At 37.4% G+C, this 26,434-nt stretch overlaps 3 protein-coding genes and 1 pseudogene across 3 annotated transcripts; 3 read left to right on the top strand and 1 right to left on the bottom strand.

The window, feature by feature from the left end:
• The first annotated feature begins 2,018 nt into the window (after positions 1 to 2,018).
• Positions 2,019 to 3,985, top strand: LOC136970768 (piggyBac transposable element-derived protein 4-like). Its single transcript, XM_067265218.1, has one exon. It carries the CDS (start codon positions 2,066 to 2,068, stop codon positions 3,770 to 3,772), a length of 1,707 nt encoding a protein of 568 aa, XP_067121319.1. The 5' UTR covers positions 2,019 to 2,065; the 3' UTR covers positions 3,773 to 3,985.
• A 6,342-nt stretch (positions 3,986 to 10,327) lies between these two features.
• On the bottom strand, positions 10,328 to 12,084 carry LOC136970790 (uncharacterized). The gene is made up of 2 exons (XM_067265242.1): positions 11,858 to 12,084; positions 10,328 to 11,564 (listed from the first exon to the last, which is right to left on the bottom strand). Exons 1-2 carry the CDS (start codon positions 12,042 to 12,044, stop codon positions 10,381 to 10,383), a joined length of 1,371 nt encoding a protein of 456 aa, XP_067121343.1. The 5' UTR covers positions 12,045 to 12,084; the 3' UTR covers positions 10,328 to 10,380.
• A 371-nt stretch (positions 12,085 to 12,455) lies between these two features.
• Positions 12,456 to 14,097, top strand: LOC136970758 (putative nuclease HARBI1; annotated as a pseudogene).
• A 1,920-nt stretch (positions 14,098 to 16,017) lies between these two features.
• Positions 16,018 to 21,360, top strand: LOC136970759 (uncharacterized). Its single transcript, XM_067265209.1, has one exon. It carries the CDS (start codon positions 16,018 to 16,020, stop codon positions 21,358 to 21,360), a length of 5,343 nt encoding a protein of 1,780 aa, XP_067121310.1.
• Positions 21,361 to 26,434: the final 5,074 nt, after the last annotated feature.

Here is a 26,434-nt window from a genome sequence, read left to right on the forward strand (position 1 = left end):
TATATATAATTAAGTTAAATTTAAAAGACACCCAGACTGGCTGTCCTATCTTCAAACGTGGAAGAGTTTTTACCCCGTGGCGTCGATCAAAATAGGTTTTCTGTTTATCTGCCTTCCGCTTTTTCTTCTTTCTTACTGAAGGGAAATCAATCAAACGAGGTATCAATTGTTGATTGCTTGATGGCAAGGGTGTTCTCAATCTTCAGCTCATTAACAGTTCTGCCGGACTATAGCCATTTTCTAATGGTGTAGATCTCATTGCCAGCAGCATCAAATAGTGATCCTGCGACTCAGATTTCAAGTAATGACTTTTGAAATTTTTGACCATTGATTCAATGAATTCATTGCTTTGGGGTATCTTGGACTAGAAGTTATACTCGAAAATTTATACTTATATGCAAATTTACGGTATTCCGAGTAGATAACCTGGGAAAACTGGGTGCCATTGTCACTTCGTACAACCTCTGGAATTCCATGTCTTGCGAAAATTGATTTCATGTGGTTAATTACCGACGTTGACGACAATTTTCCCAACCTGGGAACTTTAAAATATCTTGAAAAGTAGTCAGCCATTATGAGATACTAATGGCTTTTTAGTTTTAGAAGATCTACCCCTACAATTTGCCAAGGTCTCAGGAAATTCGCTTGGGATAAGAGGTTGTTTATGATACTTTTAGTATTGGATACATATCGAGCAGTTCGAAATCAATTTCTCAATGTTCTCATTCAATTTAGATAGATCGACGCAAATTCTTATTTCACCTGATTTCTTCGGAACCAAAACCATTGGAGCACACCATTCTGCAGGTTCATTTACTGCCTCGATTATTCCCTTATTTAGAATCTCGTCCAGAGTTTTCTTGAGCTTATCTCTCAAGGGCAATGGTACTTTTCGAGGAACTGCTAGAGCGTAAGGCTTTGCTACCGGTTAAATTTAATGTGATAAGGTTTCTGTGCTTTTCCAATCCCCTGAAATAGATTCGGGAATTCTTTAAATGGGTGAAAAGTAGAGTTTAGTTCCTGTATTCTTTTCACAAGATTTAACTGTTCACTCGCTTTACCACTCAACCATGGGCGTAGCCAGGTAGGGGCAGGGGTGGGCACGTCCCCCCCCCAGTTAACCTGGTGCCCCTCCCCAGAAAATTACAGCCCGGCCCCCACGCAGTTAACCTTGTGCCCTCTCCAGAAAATTACAGCCTCTACTAGGCCCCCTCCATAACAAAACCCTGGCTACGCCCATGACAAGCACTCAACAACGAGTGTTCTAGTTTATCTATAACATACATGTCTTCTTGGAGGCGGAATCTCTTAATTCTTAGCTTCTCCGTAAACACTTCCACAACATCCAGGGCATGGTGTCACCTGGTGCGGTAATTCATGGTATTACTCTGTTATATACGAACGAGAAGCTGTTTTAAATTACAACTATATCTTCGCAACGTTTTCCCCGAATCGGAAACCCGAATGTCTGGCAACTTTGTAACAGGGCTTTATCAGGCCCTGTTACTAGACCTAAAAGATACGGCGATACACAAAAAATACAGTATGCCATTTCTCGGCCGGATGGCTGTGCGGTCAAGGTGGCAGCCTACCGCTCTGGGGACCCGGGATCGAATCCGAACGGGTCGAGAAATCCCCAGGAATTTTTCGGGGGTGGTCCGTTCGGATATGTCGGGCCCCGTCCCTCACCACCCGGTCGCCCCATTGTGGGTCTGGCCGAACCCATAATGGGCCTACTAAAAGAGGCCCTCTTAGTGCTCACAGGGCGGAAAGAGTTAAAAATAAAATAAAATAAAATAAAAGTATGCCATCTCCTATAATGGAACGTTAAAATTAATTACAATCTTTTAACAAAATTTCTAATCATTTTATCAATATTTATACCAATTTTACATTCAAAACGCCAGCCATTTTTCTAGCTGGCAACAGTGCGGGAGAAGAAACATGACGTCACACTGTAATCGAAAACAAAGGCGGAATGAAATGTCACGTTTCTCGGCCGTTTCGAGCAGGAAGAAGGAAGAATTTCCGCGAATAACCTCGTAATAAATCATTTCTGTCAAAAATGGATGAAGAGGATGAGCCTTCGACACATAACAAAAAGAAACGGAAACTTCAATTTATAGATCCGTCAGACAGTGAGAGTTCGTTGAGCTGTCCGTCATCTTCTAGCGATGATAGTGAAGAAGACGAATATGATGATGATGAAGATAGCGAAAATATCGAAGATGAAGACGTCGATGATGATTGGGTGGATACAGCTGGCCTAATAGAGCCATTTCCAGCTTACAATCGAGGCGTAATACATAAAGATTTCGGCGAAAGACCTAGACCAAAAGATATATTCGATCATTTCTTCCCACAAGAATTAGTAGAATTAATAGTGAACGAAACAAATAAATATGCAAATAAATATATCAAGTTACGGCGAATGAATAGGATGCAGAAGAAGAGCAGTAGAGATAAAAGCTGGACGGATACAAATCCCGACGAAATAAGAGTACTACTTGCATTATTTATACTTCAGGGTATTGTTGTGAAACCAGAACTACAAATGTACTTCAGTAGGAGTAAAATTATCGATACCCCTTTTTTCTATGAAGTAATGTCTCGCGACAGATTTCAGATATTGTTGTCTTTTCTACATTTCAATAAAAAACTGGAGAGATGTAAATCAAATTCAAATTACGATCTACTTCAGATAAAACCAGTTTTAAATATGCTTTCGGAAAGGTGGCAGTCGACGTACGCCCCGGAGAGGGACGTATGTATCGACGAGAGCTTGTTGCTGTGGAAAGGGCAATTTAAATGGAAGATTTATGTACCAAGAAGGAGGAATAGGCTGGGGATAAAGTCGTACAAGTTATGCGAATCTTCTACCGGATACGTATACAATTTAATGATATATTCCGGCGATAAAACTGACATTCCCGACAAGATACAAGATGTCGACCTCAAATATTTCGGTAAGCCTGCTCAAATAGTGCTGACCCTGATGGAAAGCTTGCTGAACCGAGGACACAGATTATATGTTGATAATTTTTACGCATCACCTAAACTGTTTGATGCCTTGGTGGAAAAGAAAACGGACGCCGTAGGAACCGTTAGATGCAACAGGAAAGGTATGCCAAAGAAATTGATGCTTCGAAAGGACGCGGTAGCTGCATATTATCGGAAAAAACTAATGGCTTTAAAATGGGTGAGTAAAAGGGAAGTATATATGCTGTCGACCATTCACGACGACAGTATGAAAACTAATAGTAATAATTCTAAACATCTGGCCACCAAACCCAAAGTTATTTTTGATTACAATAGTGGAATGGGAGGAGTTGATCTTTCTGATCAACGGATCACAGACTATTCCCTTGCAAAGAAACGAACAACAAAATATTACATAAAGATGTTCCGCCATCTTTTAGACATCACCATCTTGAATTCTTTCATCATTTATAAAAAATGTGGTCACAACATTACTCATCTGAACTTCAGAATGGAGTTAGTCAAGGACATTATAGATCACCATCTGAAAGGAGATGGTTTAAGAAGAAGGAAAACGTACGAATCCGTGACCAATGACGTATCTCGGAGACTATTAGGAAATCATTTTATTTCTCAGAATTCTCGATCTTCGGATCGTACTCTTCGTCGTCCGTGTGTTGTTTGTTCCGCAAATCACGTTCGAAGAAACGTTATATATAGGTGTCAGCAGTGTGGTGTTGCTTTATGTGCAGTACCGTGTTTTGAAATATTTCATACGCAAGAACATTTTTAATACATTTTGCTATGTGAAAGGTTTTTTTATTCTTGTTCTCATCTTCAAAATTTCCTGTAAGTTTTAAAGTTTTAAGTATTTTTATATCAATTATAATTCCTTAATCTCTTGCAATGTAGAGGACAAACCACAAGTCTGTCTCTAAGCCACGAGAATACACATTTTGTAATACTTCATGTCTACCATTAAAATAACTGGAATATTACTACCTAATCTTTTACTACCTTCTTACTATTGAGTGTTGTATTTTCTTTGCCCGTGCCAATCCTCTTTTGTTTTGCTGTTAGATTTTGCCACGTACGAGTGGAAGCAGACACATCTTTTGAAATCCTGTAGCACCACGTTTTTATTTTTCCAGAGAAAGATGTATCTCGATCAGTACTAATTGCAAATCAATTGATTTTCCTGGTGTTACACATCTGTTTTACTAGAATTTTGTAACAGTTTCCTTTACTGTTGATAATGGTAATTTTAAATCTCTTGTGCGTGTCAGTCAATCAGCGTTTTAGCACTATTAGTTCACAAAGATCTGTCAAAACTGGCTTACTGGCTAATGAAACGACATAGTTCTTTTCATTTCGGCATCTGAAGGTTTGACTAATGATTGTGATTGTCAGACTTCCCTAGACTTCCTGTCCACCATGGGACTTTCTAATTACTGAGAGATCATAATGTAGTACTGCCTTAATGAGAGTTTCTTTGTGTTGATGCTAATTTCTTTTGAGGTAACAAAGCAAACGATATACCACATTTAACACCGGATAGCAGTTTCCAGAATCAAATGGCTTGCAACTTGGACTGTTTATAATGGGTATGTTTCCTAGTAAAACCTAGGAAACATACCCATTATAAACAGCTTAAACTGCTTTGCTTAAGCTGTTGTTGGGCAGTTTAAGCTATATTTGTTATCGTAGGAGACACCTCTACATCTCAGTTATTGAAATGGGTTGTTTGTCTCTTTTTTATATGTTGTTTCATACATGAACGTGCAGACCAGCTTGCCAAAGAGGCATCTGAAAACAAAATCATGCCATATCTTACAATAAAATGAGCACTCCCATCCTAAAAGAGTTTCTCTGGTACAACGTGCTTACTCACTGGCAGAGAGACTGGGACACCTGCCAGAACTCTACTACATACCATTTTTCTATCTGTCAGAGACGTCAATGATTACAGTTAGAATAAATTAGACCACTACATGACAGTTTCTCACCAACCACGGTTGGTTTAACCTCTACCTTAAAAGATTTGCTAATTCTGATAACAACGGACAGTGCTCTATTTGTGGTACACAGGACCGAAGCCTGTACTACCTCTATGAATGTCTAATGCTATCAGCCAAAAGGCTGCAGCTTCAGTTGATCATTGACAGAAGGAAGGATCATTGACCAACAAACTTCAACCAGTCTGCAAATGATATTATTAACGACAGTGATACCTATATCTGCTTCCGTAATCTCGTCAAAAGTTACCATCTGAATGAACCGTCGCATTTATGCTATTGGCTGCATATTTTGTACTCACTTTCACTGTAATTACAAAATCCTCGCAAGCAGCTGTACTGTACGACTGCATGTAAATAATGTACCATGTATTCTATATTGTTTTACGTTATCCTATCTCATCTCATCTTACTTTTAATTGTCAATTTATGAGTTATATCACTGTAAGTCTGACCTCTTTCTTATTGTCTTGGATTGTTTAATAATTTAAAAACAAAGGTTGCTAATTGACAAGCCATCTTCACTATAATTAAGAGTAAGATTTTCTCATTGCTTCATGCTAAGTACTGTACTAGAGTTGTAGGCTATTCCTATACCAGGTGAAAACCAAAAGGAATTAGAAGTCCAGCAGTGATCCTTCATCCTACATGGAAAACAAATGTTTAGTTGTTTCACACTTACATATATTAGAATTATATACGAGTTTAAGGAATTCGATGTCTTCCATCTTCGGAATTTCTTTCATTTTGTTTTTCTTGTACGTATTTCTATAACAGCTCACTGTTTGGAAACATTTAATCAAAGTTATTTGCTGGAGAAGTATGTAGCAGTAGTGAGCAGTAGTGAGACAGCATCTGTGTGAAGGTATGTTCAGTGTCTTTATATACTGCGGTAGTTCCAGATTTGACTATTAGTGATCTCTCTCTTCCATCAGTCTTCACACATCTTCATATAAAAGTATACATAAAGCAATAGACTATAAAAATGTGTCTTCATCTCTTTTTTCTTCCACCTTTTTTTATTTTCCATTCTATGGTTATCCTCTACTATCCATACATATCGTCCTTCTTGTGTGATTATGCCATATTAATTGAATATTATTATTTTATCAATAGCCAATTTTTATATTTAGTCATATATTTTTAACAGTTTTGCATTTCAGCAGTGATTTAAACACTTAATGCCCTTTGTCTGATAGGAACGTAGGTGCTCTGGCCTTGTCCACCACCAGTCTGAGTTCTATTCCAGGTTTATGAGTTTTCGCGAAGGCAAACATTCTGGGGGTATCTGGTGCAGATGTAACGATGTTGTGGAACCCCATACGTTTCGCTAGTTTCGAGGTGACGAAGCGTTTCATCTTGGCTTGGAGGTTATTGATGGCACTGGAGTCGCTTCACCACCTCGAAACTAGCGAAACGTATGGGATTCCACAACATCGTTACACCTGCACCAGATACCCCCAGAATGTTTGCCCTTTGTCTGTTTATAGCTCTTTTCTAGAGCTTAATTCTTTTCTTAAATGTGTTCGCTGGTCACATACTGTACTGTCAGTTCTTTATTATGCATTTTTATACCGCCTAAGTACAAGTATTTTCTTTTTCATTGTTCATATATTGTCATTTCTCGTATTGTTTTTTTCTTTTCACTAATTCTCTCACTTATGCGCGAAAGATCTACATATAAACTAAGCTGAAGGTTGATGTTTAATCATGCATGTTGTTACACATTGGAAGGTTCACTCTTGGATTGAGAGCAATGAGATCAAGGAAAGTTACTCATGATTCATCTTAACACGTTACCAGTATAATCATGCACTGTGTTATCGTCGGATTTTTACAGAGAATGTTTCCAATTACAATTTATAATCTGGTCCCATAAATGCCAGATTAATGAACTATTACTGTATTAATTGCAATTAGTGGCAGTCGGATGACTGAGGAAGTAGAGGCATTGGTGTATTGCTCTGGTGACCACACATGAAATCTCGGTGCACTCAAGATTTAATCTTGGGGAGTTGAGTTGAATGGATATAAAAAAACTTTACTGCAAATTCAATAAAATTCTCTCATAACTCCTAATTCATAAGTTATATAGAAAGAGAATACCTCACACAATATATATAAAAAGTAAAATGAATTTTTATCAGGAACACATCTTTGGAAAATTTAGTAGTGTTTGTTTTCCTTTTACTTCAGGGAGTGCCAGGGCCCCTTGGCCTACCTTCACTGTTGGTAAGAAACCTCAAAAATTTTTTGCTGGCAGTCCATACCAGATATTTGAGACCCATTTCCTCACACCCTGCTGCTCCTTTGTGGATCTGTCCTAACCCATAATGGGTATGGAAAAATGACCCTGTTAGTTCCCACAGGACAGGAATAAAAAAGAAATCTTTTGGTTTTTTTTTTCTTATATATGGACAGCCTACAGTTATAGCACTATGACAATGATGGGTAAACTTGTTTATGTGAATAACTCTTGGGACCTTAACAGAGATCATGACCACAGGAGCAAAAAAGGCAAAGGAGGTCCCGATTAACTATATAAGAAAATCACGTTATATCAATAGGGGAAAAAAGTGATCACGTGACATAGGTGTCGCGCATATCGATACGGTTGTAAACAAGCTGTTCCGTTCGAAGGATAGCTTACTTTATAATAATGGAAGAACGAAAATATTTTTTAGGAAGGTTAACAACGGTACAATTAAAGGAAGAATTAAAAAAGTACAATGCCAAGTTAGCTGGTAGAAAAGCCGATTTAATAGAAAGGTAAGTTAAAATAATCTACATCTATATTTTTATCGTTAATTATTACATTTATAATTTCAAGTCCTTATAACTATTACATGATAAGGTAACTTACCAGTATATGAAAGTTTTAAGGATAAGATTTCACAAAATGCACATTTTTCGTCGATAAAAACATTTAAAGATCAGTAAAGTTGTCATTGATTCTTTTCACATTTGCCTAACCAAAACATAAGGTCAAAACTTTAAAATGAAGTTTTTTCCTCTTGGAATATGGTCATGTACTGAACCTGATATATTATAACCAATTTATACCAGTATCTGAAATGTTAACTGTACCAATAGGTTATCACTGTAATTTAGAACAACAATCAACACAAACAAAACTACTTTCTATGAAGTTCTAAGACAATATAAGAGATATATATCTGAATCTTTTACCAAGAGAAAACAATTTTTGGAGTAATTAAAATAAATATAATCAAAATGTCTTTTTTATTGGTCACAAGTCTTCTTACTTGTTTCAATAATTTAATGCAATAAGACTAATTTCTTCACCAATAAACTTTTTGTACAAGTGAATTTTTGCCCATTTTCTTTTACTAAATCTGGCATACACTATATATATATGCCATATTTAGGTGCTTGTCAATACTGTTCAGTTACCTTATACTGTTTATTTTTATATTATATGTAATATATTAAGGTAAGAATATAATATATAATAATAATTTTTGCCTTTCCTGTCAATGAGACAGAAAAAACTAAATAAAATATTGGTGATCATATGTTAACTAGTTATTAAACTTGTTTACAATAATTTTCAGGTTACTGGCATATGAGAGGAATCAGGAAACTCATAATTTTTCTATATCCTGTGATAGCTCTCCTGAACTCAAACTTCCTGATTCATCTGAATATAAGGATCTCTCTCCAAGTTTACAAATACCAGTTTTGACTATAGATACAATTGATGCCTACATGGAGATGTCAGATCAAAGAATGCCACTGTCTGCTGTGCAGATGTATTTTAATGAATTCTTATTAACAATAAGAGGAACAAAAGAAAAAAAATTTTCATATTTTAAAGGTAATGTAAAATCTGAATTAACCAAGGGGAACACATATTATACAGATTTAGTAATTACAGATGATGGGGATGTAGAAAATGCAATATGTGAATGTACAGCAGGTAAAGGGCCTAAAGCGTATTGCAAACATGTATGTGTAACACTATTGGCAATAGAAGAATACGGAAGAACAGGCAATTATAAGTGTCACAAAACATGCACTCAGGTTCTGCAAACATTCCATCAGCCTACCCGCCAACATAAAGGTTCCCCAATTAAGGCTAGTGAGCTTCCATTTCATTTATTTAAGAAGAGAGGAATGAAAAGGAAACGATTGGAAGACATGAAATTTGACCCCAGACCATCTGGCAGTTCAATCTCTGATTATACAAACTTTGTTATTAATTTGGCAATGAACATGCAAAGTGGTTGTGCAATACCGATATTACAATTAAGGCAACCAGCAAACATGAGGGCTTTAGAGTCAGATCATGATTATTGCAAAAGCACAATGTCCGAAATGTTTTTAAAAGCTTTACATGTAACTGAAGCAAGTAGGGAGTACATAGAACATTTGGAAAAAGAGACCCGATTACAACGAAAAAGTGCAGTTTGGAAGAAGGAACATTTGTTGCGTTTGACATCTTCAAACTTTGGAAAAGTTTGTAAATTAAAATCAGCAGACAGACTAAAATTGTGTGACTCGTTACTGTCAAGTAGGCCAATAAAAAGTAAGGCAATTTCTCATGGCTTAAGGTATGAAAAAGAAGCAATTGAAGCATATTCTTCTTTTGAAAATACTCCTGTGAAAGAATGTGGCATGTTTCTTCATCCAAAATACCCATTCTTAGCTGCAAGTCCAGATGGGCTTGTGGATGATGATAAAATATTAGAAGTTAAATGTCCTTACTCCAGTTTTAAACTTCCTGTGAATGTGCAAAATGTACCATATTTGGAATGTACTGATGACAAAATTACTTTAAAACGGAATCATGATTATTTTTATCAAATCCAAGGTCAATTAGCAGTGACAAATAGACAAGTTGCTCACCTGTTTATTTACACAAAAAGTGACTTCAAAGTTTTTATCATTCCAAGAGATGATAAATTTATTGCAGACATGACTGAAACACTAATTATGTTTTTCCATGAGCATTTTAAGCCAGCTCTTTTAAAAAAGATGTTCTATAAACATTAAGTTTATAAAATAATTGAGCTAATTGTTATTTTTATTTTACAATTTGAGTTTATGTAAAATTTTTCTAGATGGAATTTTTTAAATAATAAAAAGAGATTTTGTTTTAAAGATTAAAATTTTTTATTTGCTTACAAATTTACAAACATTTATTCAACTATAGTACAAATTTTAAAACCACTATATTACTTTGAATTGAAGTTCCATAATGAAGACCTTACTGTGTATGCTAGTATACATTCTTAATCTTAGAATTTATAAGCAGACAAAAATTTAAAAATACTATAAATGGAAAACTTAAATTAGGCTAGAGTCTAGAATGAAAAAAACATTATATACAGAATTAATAGAGCTAGACTAACAGTGAAACAAATTAAGCATCTCTGCCAACAATGCATGGTCTAAAATTGCATAACATAAAACATATAAATATAATTTCACTGCCAAGTTTGGTTACTGTCGGATGCATGTGTTGCCTCAAAATCTTATATGTACGAGCCATTCCTATAATACGTTCAATATGTATTCTTTTACTAGATATTTTTCTGTCTCGAGATAACAAACTGCTGCTCGGCTGTGCTTTTCCTCTCATAAAAGTGGGTGTATTTACCACAACACCTTTAGTAATTAGCAAGTCCTGAATGTTAAAACCTCTATCAGCCATTACACAGTCTTTTGCCTCTGTTATTTTACACAGTGAAGACCTTTCTGCAATCTGTCGATCACTTGCAGAACCACCATAGGCTTCTGAAACAAAACTTACTAGACCACCTGGTGTGCAACCTACAACTGCTTTTAATGTGTTGTCATTTTTATATGATGACCATGTAGCCTGCTGTGCAACAGGATTTTTTGGTTTGCTTATTTTGCATTCTAGAGAATCAATGATAACTCTAGTATTTGGAAATTTCATTTTAAAATCTCTAGGCATGTATGTATCAACAAGAGATCTTTCACTCCATATATCCAACTCTTGCCATTGTAAATACATGAAATTGATCCAAGTAATGAAAACGTTTCGTACTGTTTCTTCAGATACACTAAACATCCTACTCAACTCAAAATTTGCTGTATTCAATCTTAATTTTATTAAAGTCAAGAACAACTGGTTTGGCACTGCAAGTGTTACAACCTGAAACTTGTAATATTTTAAGCTGTATGCTGCTGGTCCCAAACTTTGTAGTACAAAATTGAAAGAATTGTAGTTCTCTAACCCAGTATAGTAATGTATAGCATTGTTGTCAAACTCAAATCTTTCAACTGACATTGGGACTTCAAAAGTATGGGTCTGTGTAGTTACACAGACCATAGTGCTTGCCACATTATTTTCAATAAGACAAGTAGCCTTTTCCTCCTCCTCATCTATTATTACTTCTCCTCCTATTTCTAATGTACCAGTATCCATTATATAGCATGCATCATGATTATCTTGAACTTTGCGTTCACGGTTTTCTCTTCTTGCTCGTCTGCTCGCAACCGAAGGTGCCTCTTTTTTAGACCAAAGAAATACATTTGGTACAGCATCAGCCTTCAGTTGTCTCTTTGCTGGGATGTTTCCTAATAAAGTAAAATAAATCTATTTATTTTTCATTTAGCATAAAGAATTAACAATTAAATCCATGATACTATATATATTTTTTATCCTTTGTTAACTTAGCATTAATGCTATGTAAGTGCTCAAAACTAGCCTCTACTGTTAGGGCTTATCACGCCTAGATATTAAAACTAAACAGAGACTTTTGATGTAAACATCAAGTATTTTTCAAGCGAGGTGTTTGAAGCTTCTTAATTGCTAATAGCTTGAAAAAAATATTGTACAGTTATTATAATTCTTTAAATAATGTGCTTACCAAAGATATTAATTTCCTTATACTGATCAGGTGTGAAGTGATTTTTACACACGAGACTGGATGAAGTTGGTTTCCAATTTGCTCTTTTAACGGCGTGAATCCATTTCTTTCGCAATGCTGGATTTTTTGGAAACTTGTGACCACCACTATTAGAACAATGTGGTACACAGCACCACGTACTTGGCATTTTTGAAACTTAAAATATTTATTAGATTTTCGTTTAAAGAAAAAACAAATGGTACTTTACAACCGACAACGTATCGCTTAGTCTGTTTACGACCTCGTCGATACTAGCGCCGCGTGCGGAGTAGATTTCACTTTTTTCCCCTATTCAAAAAGAAGTTAGATAACCGGCATTACTCTATTGCTAACAGGAAAAGTATGATATACAGGGGTAGGGCATTACTGATTTCAGGGCCCTTAGTCTCGAGCTTTTGTGTTACAACTCCCAACATGTTTGGGGTGTCACGTGGTACCATCTCACACACTGACCTCAAATCGGTAGTCTCGAGTTATAACTCACATGCTTTCCCATCTCACCACGTGAGTTGCTACTCACGTTGAGTCGCGCATGCGAGTTCACTACACGAAAGTGAAAATGGCTGACAGATATGCAATTCTTAACGCTATCGAAGAGTTAGAAAGAGCCGAAAGACATTGTTTGAGAAGGCAACGAATTTTTCGACCACGAGTAGATGCCTGTGATCTTCATGAAGAACATTTTAGAAGATTATTTAGGCTTTCCAAGGATGTGGCATCAAATTTAATAGATACACTTCGACCGACACAAAGAACAGACTAGAAGATCGGCATTAAGTGTTCAAACTAGAGTAAGTTTAAATTATTATAATACAATACAGATATATGAATGTGCTAAATAATCAATTATTAAGTTTAAATGATATTACAATATACATATTTAAAATATCTTCCTCTAGTAATAATTACATACATTGTGTGTCACTATAAATTGTAAACATTGTTAATTTTAGTAAGAGAATTAAAATCTTAATGTAATCTTTAAATTTACATTGAGTATTGTGTAGTAGTATTTATCATGTATTTTATTACTGTTCATTAGGTTTTGGCAGCTGTAAGATTTTTTGCCTGTGGTTCCTACTAACTGGTAGGAATAGGTTAATAGAAAAGGATATCACTCTCTTAATGTTCAATTGGTAAATATTGCATTACTTATCTATCAAAATATATCTAGCAATTAAAAAGTTACTTTTGATATTTATTGTATTTTTATATTGAATTATGCATATGATATGAGCGTATGCAATAAGGAATCAACCAACATTTTTTATTTTGATTCAGAATATCACAAAATATCATCTTACAAGAAAATGTTGGTTGATTTCTTATTGCATTTGTGGATCCAATATTGGTATGCATTTAATTTTATGATACACTAACAACATTTATATAGAATTAATACATAATTTCATTCAATATACTTTTTTTCAGGTGTGTGATGCAAACATGTACAGTACATAATGAATGTAAATGCTCGTTTTCCTGGTAGTGTCCATGATGCATTTATATGGAAAAATTCGAATGTTAGAAAAGCCTTTCGGAGATGGCATAACTACAACAGAAATGCACATACTTGGCTTTTAGGTAATGATAAACTAAATATATTATTATAGTTGTTAACAGTAAGTCTCTGTTTAAATTTCCAGATACTTTATAAATAGTTTATAGGCAGTATTTACAAATCATAATTAGCTTATCAAATTATGTATTGTATTTTCTAGGTGACAGCGGATACCCTTTGGAGCCGTGGTTGTCGACTCCACTTCGTACAACCGATACTCGAGCCGAAGTAAAATATAATAATTGTCTCACTGCAGCTCGAAGTATAATAGAACAATGTAATGGACTCTTGAAAAATAGATGGAGATGTTTGTTGAAACATAGGGTCTTACAATATTTGATGCTGTCTCTGGATGATAGTGTAATTGCATGTGTTGTGCTTCACAACATTTGCATTAAAAATAATATTGCTCTGGAGGATGATGATGTATTGCAACCAGAAGACCAGTTACAGCAGATCATACCATCAACAGAGTTTGAAAATACATCAAATGATATACTTCTTAATGAAACTAGAAGGATTCAACAACAACTAATAAGCTTGTGTTTTTCATAAAAATAATTTTAATGATATATATATATGTATCATTAAAAAATTGTGTGTATATTGTATATACTAATAAATTGTGTGTGTGTGTGCATGTGTGTATATATATATGTCTGTCAACAGCCTGCCTTTTTCAAGAATATTCAGATATAAAGAACAGAAAAATCAGTACAGTCAAACCTGTTTTTATGCAGAGGATAGGGACCGCATTAAAAAAAACGCATTAAAAAAATTTTCACGAAACTTCACGAATGGCTGTAAATAATAGTTTTCGCAACACAATTAAAAAAATAATTTTTTTATGCGGTCAACAGGGACCGCATAAAAAAAGTCTCACATAGAAAATAACTCAAAACCGTACGAAATAGAATTTATTGACAACAGATGTCAGCACTTGACTGCATCGTCTGGTCTATCGTCTGTTTTACATATTTTTGTCCAGGTGGTGTTTTGTTGACTTAAAAAGTAAATTATTTCATTTTTCGCATATTCGTGCAATAATATTACTATAATAAGTGCATTTGTGCTATAATAAGTCAACGTGAGACATGACGAATCGCACGAGACTAGTCACCAACTATACCGCACAAATTAAAAAATCGCACATAAAAAGAGCGCATAAAAACAGGTTTGAATGTATTTAAAAATAAATAAATTATTATTCTAAACATATACGGTACATAAAAATAATATATTTTCTTAAATATTATACATTATTTTGGGATAATATATCAGCAATAGTAGTTAATGCTGTTGCAATTTTTTTAAGTAAGTCTGTTTTCTTCAGATATGGAAAGTTCTTTCTCCCTCAACTCTAGTTCTTGTTTCTTTAATTTAATTTTTTCCTGTTCTAGATGAATAAATGAATCTGTTCTTTTTGCTTCAGTTAATTCTTGTTCGGCAGAAATGTGTTTTCTTTTTCTTCCTTTTACTATAAAACATAAATTCACACGGAAAACTTACTATAGCTATAAAATTAATTCTTTTACACTAAATCTTATAACTTTGTATATTAAATTAGGGGATACTATAGATTACTATCTATGGAATTTCGGGACTTTGAGTATATATCTGAACTGAGGGGACCGAGACGAGTTCAACGATACCCTACTTTTGGACCGAGACGAAAAATAAAAAAGTTATCATATTTTTAGTCGCGTCGCTCTCCGCTAAGTCGGCCTCGCTATCGCGATCGGGAGTCCCGTCGCTTGCCGTTAAAATTGCCTTTAGTAGACGTTTCCCCCCCCTTTTTTTACTTTTTTCAAGAACTACCGTGAATCGATCACTAGTTTAGCACATGGCGGCGTGTGGTGGCGCCCATACGAGAGGTCAGTTGGGCCGCCATGTTCGCTGCCATAAGTAACATTAACCGAAATGGCGATCGCGCGATGATCGGAAGTCGCGTCGCTCTCTCCGCTCTCGTATCGCGTGTTTAACTCTCCAGGAAATGACCGTAGTCCGACGTCATGGTTTGCAGACTTTACCGCAAGATGGCAGTACTTGACCCGTTCATCCCACTAGATGGCGGGTATTTGGTTTTGTCGAGAGTTGGCAACACCAAGAAAAAGTTGTTAAGTTCCAAAAGGCGCGGGAACATAGTGGAATGCTCTTGTAACCGAATTAATGTAAATAGTTGATTTTTGTTTTGTGTGATTAAAATCTAAAGACAGATTTAGTGGACTTTTTGCTTGATTGGACATACGACAGGGAACCTGGCGTACGAACAAGACGGTCAGGTGAGATTTACGAAAGCTAATTAATCATTACACGAGACTAGGATGGGCCTGACGCGACATAATGGCGCCCGAACAGGGACGTCAGGTTCTAACTGATTTTATTTATAAACGTTCTACAATTGTTGTACGAACATTGTTTACGTTTGGAAGTATTTATTTAACTGCAGAAAATGAGTACTGATTGGAGGATTTAGTGGAAATACATCTCTGCATCGAGGTTTTCTCTATGTCTATCTTGTCTGCTTTTGTTCTTTGGGTTAATTAATAAGATTCACTTCATGGAGCCCTCAATCAGATTACGTGGATCCTACCGAGGTGCTTTCACAAAGTTCGCCGATAGGGTGCAGGAATTTCTGACGTCGAAGGTTGAAGATTTCGATTCATGTGCTGGATTTTTGGCCCAGTTACAGGAAAAATATTCTAAAATAGAAACCATCGATAAAGAAATATTAGATAAGTTACAAAAGGATGAGAAGTGTTCTCAACAGATGTTGGATGAAGAAATTGAGGGTATTGAGAATTACAATGGTACATTCGTAGACTTGAAAACAAGACTAGAGCGTCGTTTGAATACGTCGGGGCTGGATGAAACACGAAGCGAAGGCGAAACTGGCTATTCCAAGGGAAATTTTAAGTTACCAAAGATTGAATTGCAAAAATTTGATGGCAATTTGAAAAATTATCTTTCCTTTTGGGGACTATTTAAGAAAATACATGAAGATCCCAATATTTCGGATTTGGATAAATTTCAATACCTCATTCAGTCGACTCTGAAGGGCTCAAGGGCCAGGGAAGTAATTGAATCGTTCCCCGTGACAGCCGAGCATTACTCGCAAGCAATTGAGTGTTTAAATTCGCGTTTCGGAAGAGAAGATGTGCTCATCGAGGTTTACGTGAGAGAGCTCCTGAGTCTAGTACTGAATAATGCATTGGGGCAAGAGCACAAATTGCCAATTGTGAAACTTTATGATCGTATCGAGACACAACTACGATCCCTTAAAATGCTTGGTGTTACTACGGATAAGTGTGCTTCAATGCTCTACCCTTTAGTTGAATCTAGCTTACCGACCGACCTCTTGAGAATTTGGGAAAGACACCTAAATTCGATGCTACTCAAGTCTGGAAGAGAGAATTTCAACAAGTTAGAAACTCTGATGCAGTTTTTGCGTAACGAAATTGAAAGCGAGGAGAAAATTTCCTTAGCCACAAGTGGGTTTGGCTTTCAGAACAAAACCAAGAAGGTAGTACAAAGTAAAATTAAGGCTGCTTCTCCCTATAACAAGACTGTTCCAACTGGTATGGAACTTTTGACTTCTGCTCAAGAGAAACCATTCAGGGATCAGCAGTGTGTATTCTGTGAGAAATCCCATGCTAGCGCTGAGTGCAGGAAGGCGGAAAATTTGACTTTAGATCAAAGGAAACAAATCCTTATAAAGCGAGGAGCTTGTTTTAAATGCTTAAAACTGAATCACATATCTTCTTCATGTAGAGCAAAGTGTAGTTGTACAGTTTGTGGCAAACCACATCACGTTCTTCTCTGTAGGAATAGCCGAAAGGTATCTCCCAACAATGCTTCTGTTGGTGAAGGTGACGGCGCCCCCCCAGTATGTGAGCAGGCATTGGCTAATGTGTCATCAACTCCACGTGTCTTGCTACAGACTTTGGTTGTGATTCTGAGGGGAGAGGAAAGGTGTCTCAAAATCCGTGCAATTATTGATACTGCCTCCCAGAGATCCTATATCTTGAAGAGCACTGCAGAAAGAGTCGGTTACCAACCAATGAGAAAGGAAAATTTGAAACATTCGTTGTTTGGAGGTTCATGTACGGATATTTGTGAACACGATGTGTACAAGGTACACCTCTCGTGCGTAGACGATAAATATCGTTGTAATTTTGATGTCTTGGACCAATCGACCATTTGTCTGACCACGCCCCCAGTTACACAGGAACTGTGTCAGGATGAATTGTCAAATATGGGGATATCCTTGAGCGATTGTCAAGGTCCCATTGAATTGCTCATAGGAGCGGATGTCGCTGGCAAACTAATGACAGGAGGACTCCGGACACTCAAATCAGGTTTAACTGCTATTGAAACGAAACTCGGTTGGACGATCTTAGGACGCACGAAGGAGCATTCCGAGCCAACCGAAAACTTGATTGTCACTTCGATGTTAATTGGAGATTTGCGAATTCCTGATCTTTGGGAATTAGATATTCTTGGAATAAAGGACCCTGCCGAAAAACAATCAAAGAAGGAACTGGAACAAGCGTCTATCGAACATTTTGAAAAGACGCTGAAGAGAGATAGCGATGGTCGGTACATGGTGTCCTTGCCTTGGATAGAAGGTTGTCAAGCTCTGCCTGATAATAGGGTTCTGGCCGAGCGAAGATTAAAATCTACAGTGAAAACTCTACAGAATAAGAACCTGGTCGATGCCTACGAGGGAGTCTTCAAGCAATGGCTTGAAGAACAAATAATCGAAGAAATAAAAGACGTCAAAACGAATGAGATTAACTGCCATTACCTTCCACACAGAGCGGTCATCAAAGAGCATTCCACGACGAAGATTCGTCCAGTCTTCGACGCCTCCGCTAAGGAAAGAGGCAACGTCTCTTTAAACGATTGTTTAGCAAAGGGTCCTAACTACATTGAATTGATACCCAGTATTCTAAATAAATTTCGATTATTTGAATACGGAGTAATAGCTGACATTCGAAAGGCTTTTTTGCAGATAGAAATAAGTGAAGCGGATCGCAACTTTCTCAGATTCTTGTGGTGGGAGGGTGGCGACCCTGGAAAATTAAAGGTTTTCAGACATCGCAGGGTAGTGTTTGGAGTAAACTCGAGTCCATTTCTCCTGGGAGCCACTCTAAATTATCACTTAAACCATGTTCCAGATCATCTGCAAGAAACAGCTTTAAAACTCAAGAAATCGATGTACGTTGATAACTGCGTTACGAGTTGTCAGTCCAAAGAGGAGCTGGTGAATTTTATGAGACAGTCTAGAGAAATCATGCGTTTAGCATGCTTTGATTTAAGAGGTTGGGTATACAATGGTATACAAACAGAAACGTCACCGGTTTGCGACGGCGATGAAAGGACATTGGGAACTTTGGAAATCCAGCCCGATGAAATAGTCAGTGTGCTAGGATTGAATTGGAATATTTCAGAGGACGTTTTATACTGTGATGCAAACCTTAGGGTACCTAACGATGAAATTTTAACAAAAAGAGTGGTTCTGTCATTGGCGAGTCAACTTTTTGATCCAATTGGATTCCTTTCTCCAGTGACGTTAATACCAAAACTTCTGATGCAAGAGTGTTGGAAAAGAAAGTTAGCTTGGGACACCCCATTACCGCACGATTTAGAAAGAAGATTGCTAAAGTGGATAAAAGAATTAAAATTTTTAAAGGAGGTGAAAATTCCTAGAAGGATAGTAAATAGCTACAATACAGCTGTCCCACTCTCATTTTATATATTTTGTGATGCATCACAGTACTCCTATGCCGCTTGTATTTATCTCAGACAGCCAGATACCTGCAACATAAAGTGGCTGTTGATACAGGCTCGTGCGCGTGTTGCACCTTTAGGGTCTGTATCGATCTCAAGGCTTGAACTTCTAGCCTGTTTATTGGGTGTCAGAATGATGAACACTATTAAAGGGGACTTCCCACTTGAACGATTATCAACACTTTATTGGACTGACTCCATGAATGCGTTGTATTGGATCAAGAATCAGGAATGCTGGGCTACATTTGTTATGAATAGAGTAAACGAAATTAGATCTTTAAGTAGTCCAGATGACTGGAATCACGTTCCAGGATACTTAAACCCTGCAGATCTCCCATCTCGGGGTTGTAATGCAAGAACTTTAGCCGAATCTCGCTGGTGGGAGACACTTCAATTTACAAGCTTACCGGTAGAAGAATGGCCTCGGCAGAAGGAAATGCCTGACATGGAGATAGTGAGCTCTGAAAGAAAAAAATCTGTGATTTCTGCGCTGGATGTAGAGAAAGCAGAAAAGTTTTATGAGAATTATTCTACTTACTGGAAAATATTACGAGTAACGGCTTGGATATACCGGTTTACCTCAAATCTCAAAGGACGACCCCTTCGAATGTCTGGGGGGCTCACAGTAAAGGAAATAAAGCACGCTGAATTAGTATTGCTGAAACTGATTCAAAGAGAAGAATTTCCAAAGGGGATAGATAACCGTTTACGAAAATTGCACCCAGTGATAGACAAGGAAGGTCTTTTGAGAGTGAAAACTCTCGTATTCAGAAGTAAAGATAGTGAAGATTTCCGATTACCCATTATCTTGCCTGGGAATCACTATATTGTACAGAAATTAATAGAATGGAAACACAGAGAATTAAACCATGCTGGTGTTCAAATTTTAATGAATCATCTGCGCGAGAAATACTGGATACTGAGGTGCAGAAAATACATTCGGCTTATCACACTGCGATGTTCTAGGTGTCGAAGATTTGTTGTGTCTCCAGCCCACCCTGAATCTCCGCCATTGCCTGTGGATCGCATAAGAGATGCTGCGCCATTCGAGGTTACTGGCGTTGATCTAGCTGGTCCACTGTACTTGAGGGATAAGCAGAAGTGTTGGATTGTCCTGTATACTTGTGCAGTGTACAGGGCTGTACATCTCGAGTTGTTGACGTCTCTTTCAACGAAGGCGTTCCTGCAAACATTCAGACGATTTGTGGCAAGAAGAGGACGCCCTTCTGTCATTTATAGTGATAACGGTACAAATTTTGTCGGTGCTGCCAAAATTTTCTCTGAGGCTGAACTTACGAAGATTAAAGATGAAATTCTTGTTCAGAGCATTATCTGGAAGTTCATTCCCCCAGCTTCGCCTTGGTGGGGTGGCTGGTGGGAAAGGTTGGTAGGGTGTGTAAAGCAGATTATGAGGAGAATTTTGGGACGAGCCTCGTTAACATACGAAGAGCTCTACACAATTATCTGTGAGGTAGAGGGTTTGATGAACTCTCGACCACTTACTACACTCTCAGAAGATACTGAAGATTTAATCCCGTTGACTCCTAATATGTTTCTGCAAGGGATAAAGGAAACTGGACTTCCCGATTTAAACCACTTGGAAAAGGTAAATCTTGGGAAGAGATTCCGTTATTTATGCAAGTTGAGAAAAGATTTACGAAATAGATTTCGAATTGAGTACCTGGGGCAATTGCAAAACCCGAAGGGGGTAGCCAAGGGCGCTAAAGTAATTGCTGTGGGAGATATCGTCTTGGTTGGGCATGACAACCAAAAGCGACTTGATTGGCCTCTGGCGAAAGTTGTCGAGATCTATCCAGGTAAAGATGGATTGGTAAGAGTAGCCAAAATAAAAACACAGGTTGGATTTCTCATCCGTCCTGTTAGGAGACTGTATCCCTTGGAAATCTCTTCGGTGGATGAAAAGTATGTTATGCGAAACGAATTTCGTGGCAAGACTGTAGACTCTACTGAAAACGATTGCGAGAGGACCTATCATCGGTCCCGAATGATCTCTGCCGCTACAGGGAGTGATGTGACCACCTCATCTGAGAATTCTCGAGTCTCAAAAAGGGGCAGACCCTTAAAGGCTCCCAATCGGCTGGATTTGTAGACTGATTCGAACTCATTCAATTAGTACTATATGTGTTTGTTGTATTTAAGTTTAATTTAATTTTGATTTTGACTGACAAAATCAAGGGTGGGAGGATGACCCGTTCATCCCACTAGATGGCGGGTATTTGGTTTTTGTCGAGAGTTGGCAACACCAAGAAAAAGTTGTTAAGTTCCAAAAGGCGCGGGAACATAGTGGAATGCTCTTGTAACCGAATTAATGTAAATAGTTGATTTTTGTTTTGTGTGATTAAAATCTAAAGACAGATTTAGTGGACTTTTTGCTTGATTGGACATACGACAGGGAACCTGGCGTACGAACAAGACGGTCAGGTGAGATTTACGAAAGCTAATTAGTCATTACACGAGACTAGGATGGGCCTGACGCGACAGTACTAGTAACTATGGTGCCGTCTTCATGAGAGCATTAAAAAAGTATGGTAAGTGAAAAAGTATGATAACTTTTTTATTTTTCGTCTCCGGTCCAAAACTAGGGTACCGTTGAAGTCGTCTCGGTCCCCTGAATTCCAATATATAATCAAAGTCCTGAAATTCCATAGATAGTAATCTATAGTACACCCCTATTTTGTATGAGATTATTTATTTTGATGCATACTAACCCTTTTCAGAATCAGAAATAAAATTTATTCCTGTCACAGTGATATTTTCAGTTTCTGGCAGTGATGTAGATTCCTATTATTATAATAAATTACATCTTTAAAATATAAAAAGAGATGATAGTAGTACTGATAGAAATTTCAAAACTTATTATTAATACTGTCCATTATATACAGAAAAATGATAAAGTATAACATTTTTTAAAAGACGTTGTTAGTCTTTATTCATTTTAAATTTAAAGATTATTATTCACCTGAGTCTGCAATAAGGACGGCCGGATGGCCGAGCGGTCAATGTGGCAGCCTACCGCTCTGGGGGACCCGGGATCGAATCCGAACGGGTCGAATAATCCCCAGGAATTTTTCGGGGGATGGTCCGTTCGGATATGTCGGGCCCCGTCCCTCACCACCCGGTCGCCCCATTGTGGGCCTGGCCGAACCCATAATGGGCCTACTAAAAGAGGCCCTCTTAGTGCCCACAGGGCGGAAAGAGTTAAAAAAAAAAAAAAACAGTCTGCAATAAGGTTGAAAATTCTTCAACTTCAGATTCCAAAGAGTTTTGCTGCCCCAAAACCACTGTATCTCCCATTATAGAAATAATTCTTTCTCCTAAAGAAGATCATTTTTCATGCAATTCTCTACCACCCCCAGTCTTTTCTCTGCTGTTTTTTATTCTCGATGCCTTCTCTTTCGCATTTCTCTTCGTGTCAAGCCAGCACTAATAAAAAAATTTTATTTGATAAAATTATACAGCAAATTTTTCCAAAAATAAAAAGAAGTATAATTCATAGAAAAAGAGAATGAATTAAAATGGTAGTAAATTATACGTATAAATTATTAAGAGCATAGACACTATAGTAAGATTATTTATTAATCAGAAGTGTTAAGTTCGTTGAACAATTTAAGAAACAGATCAAGAAAGGATTAAATTAAAATACAGTAGAGACTCGTTAATCGGAACCCCGGTAATCGGAACGATTTTCAGTCGGACTGTGTCGTGCCGAATCGAACGTTTTTGATACTAGATTTACTTCTAAAGTATAATTTTCATGTTTTTATATTCTTCAATATATTTATTTTGTTTGTACAAAATGAAGAAATAATTTTTAACGATACGATAGCCTCGATTATTATTATAAAAATTTTCGTTAGGCTTAAAATCGACGAAAATTCAACACGAAGCGACACGCAACGGAGAAAAATTTGAACATCGGACAGGTTAATATATTTATTCGTACATAATCGGTAATCGGAACAAATCACTAATCTGAACAACCCCAGTCCCCAATTGATTCCGATTTTCGACTCTCTACTGTAAGTGCAACACGTGCAAACTTATTCACGTGGATTTGTTTACAACTTGCTACAGTTAAATTGATTGGTCGAATCATTATAGTCGCAAACCCCCCAGATGCATTGTAAATAATCCCATCATGCTTAACGACATACGTAACCAAGTGAGTATGACGTATTTCCTCTCGCTTTTCGAGTTCGCTCGACGGGTCTAACTCGAGACTACCGATTATGTGAGTCATAGTTTTTTTTTTTTTTTTTTTAACTCTTTCCGCCCTGTGGGCACTAAAAGGGCCTCTTTTAGAAGGCCCATTATGGGTTCGGCCAGGCCCACAATGGGGCGACCGGGTGGTGAGGGACGGGGCCCGACATATCCGAACGGACCACCCCCCGAAAAATTCCTGGGGATTTTCGACCCGTTCGGATTCGATCCCGGGTCCCCCAAAGCGGTAGGCTGCCACCTTGACCGCTCGGCCATCCGGCCGTCATGTGAGTCATAGTAACACGAGTGAGTTGAATGACGTCAATTCGAGTACAACACGAAAAACTCGAGGCTAAAGGCCCAGGTGGAGAGCATATAAAGGAAGGAAAGACCGGAAATTTATACACCTACAATTTTTTCAAATTGCAGCCCAATGAATGAAAAATATGATTAAAACTTGCAGGGAATTGTGACTATGTAATATATATGCAATGAAATGCAAATGCACCTATTTATCGAACAGATACACTACACAGAAGGAAAAAATTATGTACAAAACTTACGTACACAATACGTAGCATATTGCTACGGGAAATCTCAACTCTTTTTACCCTTAATAATATGCAACAAATTATTAAAATGCAAATCACATATTCGCAATTTTTTTGTGAGGAATAATACGTTTTCTCTTATCTAACTGATTCGGAAATGGTGTAAAAAATGCCACTTTTTACCAAATTTGCAGTATCCAGATTTATGCTTAGTCACAAAACACTTATTCGGCGTGCTATTGTTTCTTTTTCTTGTAGGAAAAAAGTACAAAAACGTTCGGAAAAAACAAAACTATCTTCTAACCAAATAGATAAACCAACTTCTCGCCGCAAAGCGACTCGAGCGCCAGCTTTCGACAACCTGGCACATTCACTCTACTTTAGAACATAGCTGATGGACTAGTATGTCTATCGATTCTGGTTACACCCAATTTAAGTTAGAATGCAATCGATTTGACAAATACACATGATGTTCGCTATTCCTCGCCCAATACCATCACGCCGAGCGCTCGTGTATTAGCGTTGACTAGCCTTTCCTCTTCCAGTTTCTAATAGCTCCATGAAACTATGAGAAACTGGAGGAGGAAAGCTGCATTTCTTATTAAAGTTATTAAGAGATGGTACCTAACGCCTCCCTCTAGTACCAAATTGGTTATACATATTCATATGAATTCATAAAGGACAGCCCTTCCCTATCTTTATGTACAGTACACAAGAGGCCACCTCAATAGCAAGAGCTAAGGGATTCAATAAAGAACGAATAACTGATTTTTTTTAACAAATATGAGGAAATATTAGACAATACCAGTTTAATGCCAACCAAATTTATAATGTAAATGAAACTGGCTTGTCAACAGTACACAAACCGCAAAGAATCATTGCTGAGAAGGGAAAACACCAAGCGGGTACAATTACTAGTGGAGAAAGGGTTTTGACAACTACGTGTATATGCTGCAGGTGAATACATACCACCAATGTTAATATTTACACGTGTGGACGATAATTTGAAGAGAGGAGCACCACACGGAACTAATTGTTTTGAATGGTCATACCACCCGCACCAAAAATATGGATGCTATTTTACACGCACGCGAATATGGCATAATATTACTTTCCTTTCCTGCGCACACAACACACCGTCTTCAACCATTGGACCGTTCTTTTTTTAAATCACTTAAGAGTTATTATAACGAAGCCTCATCAATTCGGGTAAGAACAATACCTGGCGAAACAATTAAACAAAGTACCATTTCGGAGTTATTGGGTAAAGCATACCCAAAATCTGTTCGTATGGACATCGCCATAAACGGCTTTAAATCTACAGAATTATGGCCATGTAATACACATATCTTTCGGGATGAAGACTTCTCTGTTTCAATAATAAATAATGAAGACTCATTAGTATGTGTTTACTAATACATTCTCTGATTTCTGAGAACGTTTGTTTAAGAGGTACGACTTCGGCAACCATACCCTAGTAGTATTGTCGTATCTAGCCCGATAGAATTCGGCATTGGTTGGTGTCTAAATTTATGGCTCCATGCATAAACTAAGGGAATTATTCATATATTTTCTCTCTTGTATCGGGGTTAATATGGAGGGTATTAGTCGCTTATCCTTCGAAGAGCCGGCCGAAGCTTTTTCCGTGACCATGCGAAATTACTCGCAAAGAGCCTTCCGGGAGGCTTTTAAGAGTAACTGGCCCATATTTAGGGCTTAGGAAAGTGGAGAAAACCCGGAAAACTGCACCAATAAACCATCACATTCCTAGGAGGAGGAAGCAATAAGGTGTCTGCCTATTGGTCTGGAAACACTGAATCGAATACGGACAAGCACTTGACCATAATTTTTCGAGGGTATACGTCAGGCCCCTTTCCTTACCACCCGTCCTTCCCGACGGGAGGACATGTGAGCGCTAATAGGGCCTTTTCTTCGAAAAATCCCCAGGAATTTTTCGGGGGGGTGGTCCGTTCGGATATGTCGGTCCCCGTCCCTCACTACCCGGTCGCCCCATTGTGGGCCTGGCCGAACCCATAATGGGCCTACTATAAGAGGCCCTCTTAGTGCCCACAGGGCGGAAAGAGTTAAAAAAAAAAAGGGGGCCTTTTCTAAGCCCTATTAGCGGCGTAACTAAAACATAGGGCGGTAGAAAAAAAATATGGCATGCGATCTCCTCTAATAGAGTACTAAAATTAATGACACTTTTTTAATATTGAATTCAAACTTTTATAAAAAATTTTTATCGATTTATGTCAATTTTTTCTTTCAAACTTCAAGTTAAGTTTTTAGCTGGCAGCAGTGAGGGAGAAGAAACTTGACGTCACATTGTAATTGAAAACAAAGACGGAAACGTCACGTTTCTGGATCGATTACAGCGCTATGGATTACACCTAACGAAAAATCTCTGTAAAA

Source organism: Centruroides vittatus, unplaced genomic scaffold (assembly GCF_030686945.1).
Source record: "Centruroides vittatus isolate TY-2023 unplaced genomic scaffold, ASM3068694v2 contig_216, whole genome shotgun sequence".
Lineage (NCBI taxonomy): Eukaryota > Metazoa > Arthropoda > Arachnida > Scorpiones > Buthidae > Centruroides > Centruroides vittatus.

Excerpts from the sequence above, each read along its gene's own strand:
- LOC136970768 (XM_067265218.1), top strand. The coding sequence starts at position 2,066 with ATGGATGAAGAGGATGAGCCTTCGACACATAACAAAAAGAAACGGAAA.
- LOC136970790 (XM_067265242.1), bottom strand. The coding sequence starts at position 12,044 with ATGCCAAGTACGTGGTGCTGTGTACCACATTGTTCTAATAGTGGTGGT. Across the intron at positions 11,565-11,857 it reads TAAGGAAATTAATATCTTTG|GAAACATCCCAGCAAAGAGA; the intron begins GTAAGCACATTA and ends TTACTTTATTAG.
- LOC136970759 (XM_067265209.1), top strand. The coding sequence starts at position 16,018 with ATGGAGCCCTCAATCAGATTACGTGGATCCTACCGAGGTGCTTTCACA.